Source organism: Electrophorus electricus, chromosome 11 (assembly GCF_013358815.1).
Source record: "Electrophorus electricus isolate fEleEle1 chromosome 11, fEleEle1.pri, whole genome shotgun sequence".
Taxonomy (NCBI): domain Eukaryota; kingdom Metazoa; phylum Chordata; class Actinopteri; order Gymnotiformes; family Gymnotidae; genus Electrophorus; species Electrophorus electricus.
Window position 1 is genome coordinate 15,564,782 of NC_049545.1, and position 16,344 is coordinate 15,581,125.

A 16,344-nucleotide genomic window follows, 5' to 3' on the forward strand; every position below is an offset into this window, starting at 1 on the left:
GAATGTGCAGAGAAATTTTTTTTTTTTCCCCAAAAAAATCAACACCTATTGTACACAGTTGCACATCAAAAATTAATTAATTAATTAATTAATTAATTAATTAATTAAAAAAATAGAAAATTATTGTTTCAGTACTGTTCACTTTTTCCCCCCATTGTTTTTACCTTTGGGCTTTCCCTTTTCTTCTCCTTCCTTCATAAAGCATAAAGGCTGATAAAAGTGTTTCCAAGTTAAAAAAAGAATAATAATAATAATAATAATAATAATAATAATAATATGAAAACACCCACAACATTTTTGTCTGTACTGATTAATGTACCCAGATTGCTTGACTGCTATTAACATGTTTAGAGCACATTACAGTAATTGTCTTAGAGCCTGGGTCGAGATGTGCAGTGGCAAACTCGTGTTTTACAGGCCAGACTGCTGGCACAAGCAGACAAGCCTAGAAGAAAGTGAGACTAACCCAGGTCGTCAGAAGCAACAGGGGAGAAGAGGTGAGCCAAGCCCGGTCAACCCAGTGATGGCAGAGAATTGGAGAGTGTGAGCAAGAAGAGAGAGAAAGAAAAAGAGAACAAAGAAAACAAGCTTTCATTCACCAGAAAAACCAGCAGGCCAGTTTGGTTGGCTGGGAAAAGGCTTCACCCAGGCATAATGATTAATGGTTGCACTCCTCTGTGGGTTTCAGTATGAAGAACTATATTCAGTTCAGTTCAATGAACAAGATGATGGGAGCAGTGATCTGCTTGGATGGTCAGCAACCAACCATAGGATCCTGACCACTGACACCTACCTACCCCCTTTTTACAGGGGTGTAATTAGCAGATTGAAGGCAAGAAGATGCATTTTCATGAGTTTTCACATTTTCATACATGTTTTTCTTTTCAGGAACAGACAAGTGTTTTGCTGGGAAAAGAAAAAAACATTTGAAGCTTCAATGCAACCACAGAGGTAACATTGGAAGAGAACAAAATTTAATCATAACCAATTTATATCAGAAAAGAATAATCAAAAACATACAAACACCTCTACTCAAACCAGAACAGCTTTTTCCCAGCAGACATGGTCCGCAGGGCCTAGGCTAGCCCAGGTCAACAAAAACGCCTGCTCCGCGATCCATGTGGTTGAGAGATTGTGCGCGCTTTAGTATCGTCTGAGCTGCAGTTGGCTTGGCCGCTTGGGTTTACACCAAGGCCACCCACTCTGGAAACCCTGTGCCCAGCCTGGGATGAAGACGCACGCTTGGCTGGGGATTCGGCCACCTTAGCAAACGTTCACCCTCCATTAGCTTGGCTCAATGGGAACACTGACCCAGGACGCTGGGCGGGGCTTAGCATTAGCAAGGCTAATATTGGAGTGTGATCCAGACCTCCTCCCCCTGCCACTCTGCTGATGGCCAAGTCTACAAATCAAATCCAAAGGCAGACTCGCTATACTTGGGATGTTTATGTGGATTTGGTATGGGTACAAGTGTGTGCTAACCTTTAGCACTGTTCCATGCTTAAATACCTCAGCAGAGTTCAGATGTTCCATCAAGCCCACTATGAATTTTTTTTTTTTACATTTCTCGCTCATATCTCTTCCATTCAAAAAAGTAAAATAAATGGATAAACAAACACACAAATTGACCGCCGCAGTTCATAATTTTATATATTTATTTTTTTCCAACAAAAAGAATATATCAGAATATCAAAAGAAAATGTGCTGTCAAATGGGGGGAAAAAATACAGTCAGAATGCAACACTTGTCACTAAGGGGTCTCTGTTGTGACGTCACTTCCAGACCACTTCACCATGACAGTCCCTTAGGCCTTCATAGCCCTGGCACAAACACAACTAATCAGCAATATGTCAAGCATCGTGTCACGACTACTGTTATTATGTGGTGCAGCCATGTGTAGTGTAGATCTGGGCTTGGAGCGAGGACGTGGCCACTGTAAAGCTGGTGAGAGCACAGCTCTCCCCCATCATCACCACTCTACTCTTACACCATGCTTCATAAAGCTTTGCTCTGCTGCACAATTCCCCGTCTCTGGTTAGCAGACGTGCCGTGGGGAGCTAATGGATGACTCTCAGCGTCGCTTGTGTTGGTCTATACCAGAACACAAGCTAGCTGGGTACAAGGCTATGATGGGGATGAATGTTGGACTGTGAGGCTAAAGCAGATCTAATTGCCCCTACCTGAGGCCTATCAGATACCCAAGTTTTTATGAAACAGAAAAGGAAAACAAAAAATCTGCTTTGAGTATACTGCTCAATAGTAAATGAATCAAATTACATGTTCAGACATTTCAGACTGTATTAGCATGACTGATTACATTGAACATCTTTGAATGCAGACAATTTCAGGAAAGCTGACAGTTACTGGACAGGTAATCCAACAGAAGGGCAGCACTGAGTCTTGTGCTGTTGGGCTACAAGCTTTGTGAGCTTATAGATATAGATGGCCACAGCGAAAATAAACTCAAAGCAGAGGAGGTAAACTGGACTGATCGTCATGGAGACAGAGGATGCCGCACAGCATTGTGGGGAAGAGACGGCTAGCAGATAGACAGAAGGGTGACTAGGCAGACAGAGAGGGGTGAGGAACAGAGCGCAAGAAGCTGCCAGAGGCTAGACGAGATGGCCACTTTAGGCCCTGTAGAGCAGTATCCTCTCTGCACATGTCTGGCCCACCAGGCTGGCGTACTGCTGCACCTCCTTCTCGTCGGTAGGGCCCTTGCGCTTCTGGATGTAGGTGGTGTACGGCATGATAGCCCTCCTGTGCAGCACCAGAGTCTTGCCCAGGTTCCTGAGTGCAACAGCATCCCCTATAGAGAGATGGGTAAGCAGATGGACAGGCAGAGGGATGCATTAGAATGAATGTACACATGATGCTTTGGAGCACTGAAGAGTCCTCCGTGCTACCTTCCCAAACAAAAAGGTCTAGAACTGGTTGGCTGCATTAAGTTTTAAACTATATGTAAACTAGGATTGTAAAATGGCAATCATGCTTAGTGTAGTTTACAGTGCCCTCTGAAAACATGAACTAAACCTGAAAAATGCAGCTTTGGCCTCTGGGATTTCCCCAAACACACCCTAGAGAATACAGTTAGTCTGGGTTGCAAATGCCAAGTAATATTACTGCTCATATTTACATCACTAACTACATGGGAAAGTAGGTCTTGAGCTCCACTCAGACACCATGCAGAAGGGCTTTGTAGAGGACTGACTAACACAGAGATACCTGAATATGCAGATTCACAGGCCTTTCTGGGGTTTTTTTGGCATTCTACAGCACTACTTTAACTAAGACACACAGAAGCCTATCTGTGAGTGGCTTAGGGTGAAACCTCTTCAAGTCATGCTGCACTAAATACAGATGTTGATTAAATGTTCAAAAATGAGCAAACGGACTCTCAAAAGTCCCAGGGAAAAATTAGAATGACTGTAAATAAATGCATTAGGATGGACATGCGAAAGACTGAAACCATAGCATGCCTGGCCTACGCCGTCGTCAGCAGAGAGATTTTAGGCAAGATACCACGCTTCTAATCTGTCCCTCATGCATCCAGATCTTTCTCATTTACTCAAGAGCATAAGTTATTGTCGACTACACTTCATATTCCTGATCAAAGTTCTCCATAAACAGTTAGCTTAAAGCAGAGATCATAACCAAAGCCAGGTGAGCTATGAGAACAGACAAACTTACTTCAGGTTTAACAGAGAATGACAGGACTAATGCTCCTAAACTCCTTCAAAACACTTGATGAATGGTGCACACTGCAGCCTCCCCAACAGGATTAAGCACCCAGCTCCAGCTGCTCTGGCCCAGAGAAGGGGTGCCATTTCACTCATATGGAATTTATAGAAACGTGGCTCTGACATTGTCGCACCCCATCACTATCTCTCAGAAACACCTCTCTGGCCATGCCCGAAAAGAGGCCAATAGTTTTTGGCACTAGCTCCAAGCTTGGAGCTAGGATGGAAGCCAAACGAGAGTAAACAAAAGCGAGTCATTCAGTTAAGTCTGCAACACCACTGATGATAGATTAGTGAAGTTGAGCGTTATGATTGTTATTAATAGACAGACACCACCACCACCGATCCCTTTCTTTGTCTAGCATGCAGTCATCTGGAGGCCAGCTGAAAAAGACGTAGGTGGGGGGTGCAAATTAGTCTCCACTCTTTTGCACATATGGAGAGCACAGTTTAATTTTTCACCCCATTCTTTAAATATTACCACCCAAGCTCTGTTAAATCCAACTTTCACTCATGAAAGCTCAATGAAAGGCGCACAGAGAGAGAGAGAGAGAGAGAGAGAGAGAGAGAGAGAGAGAGAGAGAGAGAGAGAGAGAGAGAGAGAGAGAGAGAGAGAGAGAGAGAGAGAGAAGAAAAGGGAAAAAATGGGATATGGTGGGGGTTGTGAACGAGAGAAACTTTTATGACTGTGGCTCGGATCTATAAAGAAATATAAACTACATTAACCTAGAGGAAGCAAATATAATACATACAGTATATTAAAACATGCACAAGTTACAGACAGAGGAGAAGAGGAGAAGCAGCACTAAGGGACACCATCTCCTAAACACGAGGGCCCCCTCACCATTTCCTGCTGACCCCCTTTCTGATGCGGCACTTGAGACGCTAGCTACTTTGCTTTCCACAGACAGCTTACGAAGCTAAGCTGGCAGTTCATCACAGAGCACAAGCTGAATTATGACAAATGAGAACCAGGCAGCAAACAGCAAATGAAAAAAGCAGGAAATTCATCCACATCTGGTAATGAAACACTCACCATGGACATTCTCTTTGAATAGTAAAGAGGGTTGCCACCCCCTCCCATAACTAAACATTTTGTGCTGTATTATTCTCATACAGTGGGTATGAGGGGGTAAAAAAAAAAAAAAAAAAAAAAAAAAAAAAGAAAAGAACAAGCCCTGGAAAAAAAAAACCTCAGGCCTTTGCTTTTTCTGTTTGCCAGAAATTAGTATTTATTCCTCTGGATTTTTGCGACTTAATGTTTTATTTAAACACACTACATTATCTTCAGACACTCCAGCTACCTTATGATTTTTCTGCCTTCAATGCCAGAAGTTACCGATTCACAAAAAATAAATTAATTAATTAATTAAAAATCAGGGGGAAAAAAAAACCTTTAAAACAGGATCCAATGTCCTTTGAGAGAAAAAAAAGGTGCTTAATCTGCTAATGTTTCAAGTATCCCCACATGCTTTGTCTCATCAAAGAAAAAATTGATTGAAATTTAGCATCTTCAATAATTTCTCAGCATCAGGCTGAAATGGACAAAATTTACTTCAAATGTGTCCTGGTAACCTTCATCTCTTGATAGTTTTGATGGAAAAAAGAATGGCTATGAGCATCAAAGATTACGAGTCATGATGAAGAAAAGATGAAAATGAGAAGAAAATGATGAGGTGTCAAACGCTGAGGCTAAACAGAGCCAAGAGAAGGCTTTTAGCTATCCAAATTAAGCATGCCAATAACACTGAGCAGAGCTGTCAAGGGTGTTGGGGTCTCGCTCAGTTTCAAACAATCCAAACATCCGCTCAGCATATAAACACCCCCTCCCCTGCACTCTCCATCCTTTTACTTGTTTCCAGCTCTCACAGAGGGGCAGCAGACCCTCAGGATCAGCAGCACCAGAGGTTCGCCGACACTGCAGAGAGTCCCTTATCCCTTCCAAGGTCAGAGGGACGATAAGGGGGACTTTCTCTTGAATAGGATGGTCAAGTCCAATTGTAGGGTTTTTTTAGACACCCTGCCATGCTCCACAGAGTGGGAGAGGCTGTGTCATCAGTGAAAGGGAGGAGGATGTGCAGATGGCGCTTGCTATGTCTCAACAAGGATTCTCTCCTTCATTCCCTGAGCTGTTTAAACTTATCCACTTCACAGTCTAAAACTACATTAAAAAGCTGTAAAAGAAGTCTACTACTGTCCTAAACAGTCAGTCACACTACTGTCCTGAAATATTGTTTTACTGAAGTAAATGTAGTATCTTTTAGATCACGAAGGAAGAAATACAGTGATCCAAAAACTTACTTTCCTGATCTCACAAAACCAGAACTATATTACATGGGCTAGCCAAAGCTGATCAGGAGTTTATTAAAACCACAGAGCACAATTGGCCATAGCTCTTTTACGTAGAGCCTCTTCTCTTGCTCAATTGGACAGCTTGGCACTCTGTCACCTGACTTAATCTCTACATATGCTTTTAATATATATAGCCTGACACACATGCGTGCACAGATACAAACCCACACATTCTCGGCAGACACGCACACTTCATGAACACACACATATGCGCACCCGCCCAACTCTGAGGGCAGACTTTCAGCAGCACCTACTATTCCTGACGCACCCTTATTTGGCATTTAGGCCTTCTGCAGATGCATAAAGGCAACCATAGAAAACGTATAGAGGTAACGGGGATGAACAATTCCTTAAGAGACTCCATTTCTAAAAATTCTAAAAAACTTTTTAATCCATTTCCGGAACATTCCTATAGTTCATCTTGCCTTCCGGCAACCCATGAACAGATTCAGTAGGTAAATACTAGGTTCACTAACAACAAAAATGTGGGAACATACCAAAAAAATATTAAAGCGAGATGATTTTATATTACCTCAACCTTCTACTGTAGAAGGGTGGGAGGATAATATGAAGGAGTGGACAAAAAAGTGAGCTTTTTTTTGGTCTTGAATCATTAGCAGGACACAGAGAAGCTATGAAAAAGCTCCCAGGATCTAATATTTACAAGTCAAGGGAGTTGTGGTGAAGATGGTAGACGAATGATTACTTAAAAGCAGACATCAAGCCTAGCCAGAGTCCGAACAGTCCGTATCATCATGCTTGGATTGTCACTACAGAGATGGGAGAGGTTCACATAGCAGGGTGCACGTGCATCACAGGTCTCGGGTGGTCATGTATTCATGCCGCTACTATTTTATGGAATGTTAGCTGGCAAGGTAGGTATTTCAGATTAAATCAATTAAGTCAGGTTGAATTGTGATGGAGTGATTTCTCGTCATGTTTACTAACAGGGACGTCGAATCAGACATTTTTGGATTTAGGCACTTGCCATCAGAGTAAATTGACTGCTAGGGGAAAAATATTGTTAGTGAATCACCTTTTGTACACTGGACTGTGTTCTGAGAAATCGACTGTTTTCAGAAACCATTTCAGTTTTTCATGGGTGTATATCAAAGTATGGTTGCCATTCATATAGCCAGTGTACTGTCTACATTTTTTGTGATTAACAATCACTTAGCATTTCTTCAATGAGAAAATTAAGTACATTAGAGATAACTTTAAGAGAATATTAACATGACATCGGGCAGCTGCTTGGGGATCAGAACAATCAAGCCAAAAACAACTCTAGAATCCTTTAAACCTATCCAAGAACCAGAACTTACATCTCTGATCTCACGCTCAAAATCCTCCACTTGCTTATTAGATTCACTGCCCACACACTTTCTTAAGGAAATCCTACCTGAAGTAACTGAACCTTTACTACATTTAATAAAGACCTCCTTGAACCTTTACATTACTACATTACTAAATCATTCAAATTAGCAGTAATCAGACCACTTATCAAAAAAAAAAAAAATCTATGTCAGCTGTCAAACTATAGGCTGATCTCAAACCTTCCATTTATTTTGAAGATCCTAGAAAAAGCTGTAGCTCAGCAGCTAAGATCATATCTGAATCGGAACCAGATACATGAAGTCTTTCAGTCAGGGTTTAGGCCTAAATCACAGTATGGAAACAGCATTAATTAAAGTAGTTAATGACCCGTTGTTGGCTTCTGAGTGCAGCATTTATTACTATAGATCACAGCATTTTACGAGATAGACTCGAAAATGTTTTTGGGATTAGGGGAACAGCCCTTTCCTGGTTTAAATCTTACCTAGCCAGTTGCTACCAGTTTGTTGACCTAAATGGAGACTTCTCAGCATACAACAAGGTTAGCTATGGTGTCCCACAAGGATCTGTTCTATGGCCTTTGCTTTTTTCTTTATATATGCTACCTCTTGGTGACATTATATGTAAACACTGTGTTAGCACTAGAAACTATGCTGATGATACTCAGCTATATGTCTCAGCAAAACCAGAGGACGTGTTTCATCTTAGTATTATTGACGAATGAATAAAGGACGTCAGACACTGGATGTTGAGGAACTTTCTCTCACTTAATAGTGACAAAGCAGAGGTGCTTCTGTTAGGCCCAGAGACAGCAGGGTCCTCACTCTCTAATTACTCAATGAACCTCAGTGGTAACACAATCACATCTCCCCTAACGGTTAAAGATCTTGGAATTATGATGAACACCAGTCTTTTGTTCGAAGCTCAAGAATATTTCTAGGACCACCTTTCTCCACCTTAGGAACATTTCTAAGATTAGGAACATTCTCTCCTCACATGATGCAAAAAAGCTAGTGCATGCATTTATTACTTCTTATTTATTATTGGACTGCTATAATGCCCTACTATCAGGCTGTATTACTAAGTGCCTAAACAAGCTCCAGCTAGTTTAAAATGCAGCAGCCAGTGTTTACTAGAGCTAGAAAATTTGATCATATCACATCACATCACTTCTATCTTAGCTACTTTACATTGGCTCCCAGTAACATTTCGTATTATTTATAAAATACTTTTAATTACCTACAAAGCACTGAATGGTCTTGCCCCACAGCACCTTAGAGAACTCTTGGTGCATTACGATCCACCACGTTTGCTTAAATCAAAAGGTGCAGGCTCTTTACTAGTACCAAGAATAAGGAAATCTACCACAGGGGGCAGAGCCTTTTTCTATAAATCTCCCACTCTATGGAATAAACTTCCTGTAAATGTTCGAGATTCAGACAGACAGTCTCAATATTTAAGGCTACAACAGGCTACAATCTGAACAGTCAGGCATTTTATTAACTACTTCCCATCTTAGGTAGATCTGGGGGTCCATGGGCATTGAGAGTTATGGTAAACTAGGATGTTATGACACTTCACCTCTCTTTTGTCACTCAAGTTTGCTGACTGAGAGCGGCAGAGTGCTGAGGTTCCAGGGTGCCCTCGTGCCTGTGTTTTGTTCTGGCTCTTTCCTTTTAGCTGTGCTGCCATAGCAAGATCTACCATAGTCCATTACTGCACATTATTGTTCTCTAATTTACACAGCCTTTTACCCAGACATATCTACTCTAGTCTCTCTTTCTGCCAAGGTACACCTGCCACTGATGTCTTGACGTTACTGAGCATCATCCCATCCCAGCTGCCTTGGCTATTCCCACCACCCCCTGTCCCCTGCTGTAGCCCAACACACCTCCACCCCAGCCAACTACCTCCCCGTTGCCCTTAATGGACGCTCTCTGGCGGATTGGGTCTCGGACACATGTACACCTCAGAACAAGACTAGGAAAGACTAGGAAATTCGGACTAAACATTAACTGTTATTTCATTTTTTAAATACATTTTTCCTCTTTAAACTGTTACTATTGTGGGGTCCATTGTCGGCCAGAGGGCAATGGGCCTCCTCTTTGAGTCTTGGTTCCTCTCAAGGCTTCTTCCTCATGCTCTAGGGAGTTTTTCCTTGCCACTGTCGCCCTTGGCTTGCTCACTGGGGGCTTGGACTTGGACATTTGTAAAGCTGCTTTGTGACAACTTCTGTTGTAAAAAGCACTGTATAAACAAATTTTGACATTTTTTTTTGCTATACCAGCTATGTCAAAATGATTATTGACTCTTCCATTCACAAACGGATATTCAACTCATATCTTTAAATACATAAAATATTGTGGATAACTATGTAATTTTGGAATTAATTAAATTTATTTGTTTTGCTCATCAGAAAATATTATTTTCTTTAAATGCCAGAATGTAATACTGCACTTAATGGGGGTTAGCGTAAGGGGAGGGGGGTAAATGCATCTAAATGGCAGGGAGGTTATTTAAGCACATAAGGTCTAATAGAAATATATTTATGAAATAGGTGGAGAAATAGATGGTTGCTCTTGCAATTTCCTTGTGCTGGTGTGAGCTCACAGCAATATTGGTTTGTGCAACCTTTCTACACACACTTTGCAACCTCGTACTACAGGTACTAAAAGAAAAAAAATAAAATAACCAAAAGAGAAGAGCAGAAGGCGATGGCTGTTTAAAGTATGGCAAAGGTCCTGCTAAGGGCTGGGCCAACCCTGGGCAACTGTTCAGACAAGTCAGCGTTACTGAAAAAAACTGGCCATCGTGCTGCTGGGACCAGCTGCCAGACCCACTTTCTGAGTTCAGCTCTGGTGGGGATTTTGTATGCTTTGGAGTTTTGCATGTATGTCGGTTTATTACGCTGGGGTTTGACTAACCATAACAGAAAGGTGAACCTTCAGACAATTTTGCAGCCTTTAATAATTACCCTCTGTGGTCTCCAAACTCTCCGCCCCCAGCTAATTTGGACGTTGGCAGAAGTGGCCTCCACTTTTCTATCAGATCCGACAGTTGCCAGTTTGGGGTCTGGTGGACCCCAAAGTGCTCGCCTGGCCCTGGAGAGTGAGGCACGATCTATGCTGGTGTTAAACTGAGCTGTGTGGCCCAAAATAGCTGCCCAGGCTCGGCCAAGAGTAACAGGCCGAGTAGGACTGGAGGCACCATGAGAAGGATTTACAAACATGGTGAGCGGTGAAGGCCCAGTCCTGGCTGTCAGTCACCACTGAGCTGGGCAAGACAAACATGGAGTAAGACCAGTGCCTTTCCCTGTACAGCAATAACATGCTGAAACCACAGAGGCCTAAAAACATTAGTGTTTTGTTGTTAACTATGTCAGCACTCTTGTAGTGCTGTTATGTTCAACAGAGATGTATACATTGCTACATAATCAAACCTATACAGTAGTCTATATTGTGTATAGAGTATAGTATATGCCTTGATATAAAAGGGGGAATAAATATATATATATATATATATATATATATATATATATATATATATATATATATATATATATATATATATATATATATATATTCTATTTTTGTATAAATTTAGATTTATTATTATTTTATTATTAATTCTACTGATAATTCAAGAGAAAGCCAGGTCATCTGTCTGTGAGCTGAAGGTGAAGCCCAGCTTGGTCATACAATAGGACAAAAATCCAAAACGAGATATTTATACCTTTAGAATAGCCTAATCAAAGCCCAGACCTAAACTGTATTTAAAAAAACTGTAGCAGATCATTAAATTCATGCTCCTTCAGTTCTGCAAGGAGAAGTGGGTCAACATTTCTCCATGGCAATGTAAGGCACTAATTAATAACTACAGAAAGCACTTGGTTGCAGTTATTGCTGTAAGGGGGGGCATAACCAGCCATTGAAAGGAAGGAGGCAATAATTCCCCCCCACAGACAGATTAGGTGTTGAATATCCTCTCTTAGTAAATACATAAAATGTTTCACACTGTTGTTTTTGTTCTCTTGGGGTCCATTTTAAGCATCCTAATGTCTTGGTTTAAGGTGTAAAGTCATTTGTAATGTCAGTGTTTGAAATCTGCACAAATGTAGAAATTCAGACAGAGGGCAAAACACTTTCACAGCACACAAACATGTACACAACCAGTGAGCAAGCGATGGAAAAAGAAGAGAGGAAGAAAAAGGAGAAAGGAGGAGAAGAAAAATGAGAAACAAAAAGAATAAAATGAAGAAAAAAAACTACAATAAAAAGGAAGAATAAGAAAGAAGTGAGAGAGAAGAAGAGCACTGGGAACAGTCCAGGGATGACTCAGCAGGGTCAATTATTCCATTCCACTCCTGACTTCACCTCTAAGCATGGCACTGACTCCAAGTATGACCTCACTGTTGACTAGTTAAGTGCTCTCTCCAGCTCTTCAGACTGCTCTTAAAAGGTGGAAAACAAAGGACTTTGCATTTAGACGTTCTCCGAGACTTGTACACACCCCTTGAGTTTTGGCTGGACACAGTGGTCAGAGTTTATGGTGCAGATATAAGCATATAGGACTTGTGAATCTCCAGTTATGCAACAGCCTTACTAACCGGGATGACATATTCTGAATATATTTGCAGGCCTATGCATTTAAAGTGTTTAGTGGGTCTAGATGTGAATGAGCGTTCTTTTTACTCGTCGCAGCACCTAAGTATAACCTGATTTTTACATGTAATGAGCATTTTGGGTTTTTTTTTTTAATACAAACCATAACTGCAACACCACTTTCACGCCTTAGAGTTCCCTGGAAAAGCTACTTTGACTGCACAAAGGCCATTTTAACAAATGCATGCGAGTAGTAGAAATATGAGAATATTAGCGCTATGAGAGCAAGGCAAGGTGACTAACCCAACAGCCAAGGCGACAAAGCAAGTGGGGGGGGAAAAGAAAATTAAATGCAGAAGCACAGAAAAGAAACACTAAAGAAGAAAAAAGAAAGTGTCAATGTTCCCTGAGTTATCAGGCTCTCCCTCTCACTGGCGTCTCCTAGTCGGCTGTAATATTATTTCTAATATCACCATCATGGCTATTATCCCCTCAGTGTCTGGGAATGACCACAGCACTGACCTGGCTGAACTGCTAGCACTGGGTCCTGGGTCCTTTTGGCTCCAATCCACATCTTTTCAACATGACCGGGCGCTATCTACATCTCGCTTTGCAAACAGAGCATGTAAATGCAATAGGCGTCTCACAAGACCTAGAGCCAAAGTAGTGACACGCAACGACTATATTCACAGACTGGCTACTGTTATTAAGCTGACACAAATTGTGTGCGAAGTGTTATTGCCACCATGGGAAATTATAGCACAGTTTCAGTTCTATCTCAAGGTGCTTGACCAGTAAAAGGACAAATATAGCAAACACAAATAGCTTTGTGAGCTCTTCTAATGTGACATAGTACTACTGAACTGACAAGCTCTCACAATGGTTGCACAATAACACAAATGTTTCACAGAGTCTTTCACAGACCATAAAACAGACGGTCCTTTGGAATGGTTGTGTGCATGCTCATTCAAATTTAATAGATGCACATGTGTGTCTTTTCATATTGGACTCCTACCCCATTACCTGATGCAGTCAGTGGATAAGAATGTTGTGAACAGCCACCAGGAGCGGTACCTGCTTGGTTATCTTCGGCAAGTCGGGCATAAGGAGAGGTGTCGAGCCAGGGGATGCACCTCTCAATGGGTACCCACGTGTAGGTCTCTGGGCACAGAAGATCCGAAGGCCGGTACTGACCCTAGGAAAGACATGACAGTCAAATCATGAGTCACTGAGCATTAAAACAAACTGATGACCCACAGTTCTCCTACCATATCATTATCAGTCACACTGTGCATTTGTACAAGTAGTTATACAATTTACAGCATCCACAAAAGGTAGCTTTACAGCACAGGTTAGCAGAATTTATAGAAGTTTTCTAATAATTAATAAAAAAGAGGGAAAGTTTATTGGTCCATCATAGAATTAATTGCTAAGTATATCTAGAGCTTTTACTGCACCCACAACAGCCTCTTAATGTGTTTATGAAATACACTAAGACATTTGTTGTCATCCTTTTTGGACAAGAATCGTACTAAACCTCAAAAGAACCTGCAGTCTCACCACTCCCATTAATTAATGCCTTATTGGACATTTTGTTTGGGTTGCACTGGAAACAAAATAAATAGGTATAGGCACCCTGAGAAAGATGTATGGAGAGCCCAATGGCCAAGGGCACTGGGAACACACTCTAGCAGACAGCAAGGATTGCAAGATGGCCTGTGGGCAATCACACAGAGGCAAATAAACTCTCTTACTCTCACATGTATAACGCAGCCCAGACCGCATGCGATTTAAACAAGGCAACGCCTCCAAGCAGATGTCTGCCTTTCTTCAAACGTGCCAACAGGCCTCAGTGGTCCGAAAGAGCTTCTATGCGCCTGCTCCCTCGCCCTGTGACCTGGGGTGGACTTAGCCGAGTGTTTGGTCAAATGAGAAGGCTGTGGACAGTTTCACTATTATGGACAGGACTTATCTGTATTTAGGCCACGGTGGAAACTGCTGTTTTTTTGCCTGAGGGTGGGGGTGTGGTATGAGAATTGGGATGACGTGACCCTTTTTTCTAAATATTCCAACCATTTTATTTTGAGCAGTAACAGTGAGGATTCCACACCAAGTCTTTACCAATGCCACTCTGTCAGCTGTGGGAGGAAGGACCATGCTTGTAGGGGGAAAAAGAGCCTTATTAAGGACAGCATGATGGCAACCACCGAGGTTTCTAGGTCTGGACAAAGCAATGTTGGCTGTAGATGGACATGCATGTTTTGCCAGTGTGCGTCAGCATGTGTCTGCACATTGTGTGAGGAAATGCGGACAAAACATCAGCTTTTGACAATTACGATATTTTCAACTGTCTTTGCTACTGTGTACAGGCCAAAACTATGAACAGAATGTTCATAATCTGCAATTTGTTTAAACCTGCAATTTAAACAAAATCAACAACTGATAAACAGTTTGAGCATTGACAGTGTCTAATCTCATCTGATTACAGTGACTTTCTTTTATACATAAGTGGACAGAACCAAAATCCTAAGAAACATTCTCATAGCTTCTTTGGTGAATGAGTAACCAAGACAGTTCAAATCTTAGGGACAGGATTTGTCTGTCGTTTGGCTGCACTGGAAAATGTACCGTTTTTTTGGCATGGCAGGGAAGGGGGTATTGGGTGTTGGTAGGAAAATAAGGGTGTGGGGGGTGACATCTTTTTCTAAATATTCCAAAAATTTGTGAGCATTGATGGTAAGGTTCTCATGCCGCATCTTTACTTCACTTGTTCAGGAACGGTAAAGGCACTAAATGCCACTTTCCAGACCTCTGTCAACTTGTGTGCAGGTAACAGCCTAGATCATGGATGAGTGAGAGGACAGAGGAGGAAAGCTGATGCTGCTAAATAGGCAACAGACACGCTCGCGACTCTCTTAGTGATGACAGGAGGGAGCAGCGTCCTGTTCCGACAGGCCTGGAGATGCTGGAGAGTGAAGCCCCCAACCCATCTTACAGCTATGAAAGCAATGCTTCTAGTGTCAAGGCTCCTTCCAGAAATATCTAATCAAATGCCAGATTGACTATTTGATGGCATGGATATCCAATAGGTGGACAAGAGGAGCCGTCGTGGAGACAGGGAAGATGTGGAAGGTGTTTGGAAAAGCAGGGATGAGAGGTAGAGAGATGAAGTGTGGCTGCTTGTTATCTCCCTGTATGTTCCACTTCCTTTCATGGATCCTCTCTCTGGCCACACGCTCGGGGGCCACATGGGTGTCCTTCTGCTCAGTCTCACAGACACTGCTGGCCTTGCTCACCGGAGTTCACAACGAAGTTCACGCCTTCACAGCCACTTCTGGGGTTTCTCTGGGGAAGCCAATGCTTTTTGGCCCGCCAGATCGGTCCTAATTATCCACCATTCCATTTATTGCGCTGTCAGATGCATGTCTGCTGATAGCATGATGTATTGAAGGACAGTGAAAATGGAAAGAAGCCTTAAAAAAAAAAAAAAAAAGGACCACGTGGAGACGACTTTTTCTTCTGGCGCCCATAAATTAATGGGTTCCACTAGCTCGGCAAAGGTCCGTCAGGGAAGGGAGTATGTGATAACACAGGCAAAAGGCCAGGAGATTGCTATTTAAAAAAAAAAAAAAAAAGACTCAGAGCATTATTATTTCACCAACAAATCCACAGATACTTTTGTCTTGTGCTGAAGTCTTGTGATTAGGGGTTGAAAAAATAGAGCTCATTAACCAGCAAGTTATGTAAGCGTAATAACATCAGTTAAATAATTAAAATGAGCAAAATGCAAACCAAAGATCTTTTGAGCTTTTCTGTCAACAACTCTCATTTCCCTATATTGCATAAACAGAACAGTATGACCCACACGGCACCAACTGGCTTTCAAGCCTCACTCTCACAACGATGACGGCAACGATGACAGACAGACCACCCCTTTCAAGGCTCATTAACATCCCCATAGCAAGGCCTACGTCGGACAAAGAAAAGCAAAAATGACTTTTGTTTGTGTAGCACCTCTAATATGCAGGGACTGACTTGTTTCACAGAAAGGGCCATTCAGACAGAAAAATCAAAGGGGATGGACCCTATATCACATATATATGATATAGAACCTTTGTATGAAACGTTCTATTACTACAATTTTAAAAGGTGTGATTTTCGCCCATTCTTCCACACAAACACTCTTAAAATCCTGAAGGTTCAGTGGGCTCCTTCTATGAACTCTGAGCTTTAGTTCCTTCCATAGACTTTCAATTGGATTCAGCTTTATTTTCTTTCTCTGAGAGTTTCCTTGGCTGTGTGTTTAGGATCACTGTCTT

At 41.8% G+C, this 16,344-nt stretch overlaps 1 protein-coding gene across 4 annotated transcripts in view; it reads right to left on the reverse strand.

Moving 5' to 3' along the window:
* Positions 1 to 1,641: 1,641 nt before the first annotated feature.
* The window catches only part of LOC113588716 (arginyl-tRNA--protein transferase 1), a 57,124-nt gene continuing 42,421 nt past the window's right edge, over positions 1,642 to 16,344 (reverse strand). For all 4 annotated transcript variants that reach the window (XM_027028050.2, XM_027028026.2, XM_027028019.2 and 1 more), the window contains 2 exons: positions 13,100 to 13,220; positions 1,642 to 2,809 (listed from right to left, as the gene is read on the reverse strand). In XM_027028050.2, coding sequence (XP_026883851.2) covers positions 2,631 to 2,809; positions 13,100 to 13,220 — 300 coding nt within the window. In that variant the 3' untranslated portion in view covers positions 1,642 to 2,630. The remainder of the gene's footprint in view (positions 2,810 to 13,099; positions 13,221 to 16,344) is intronic.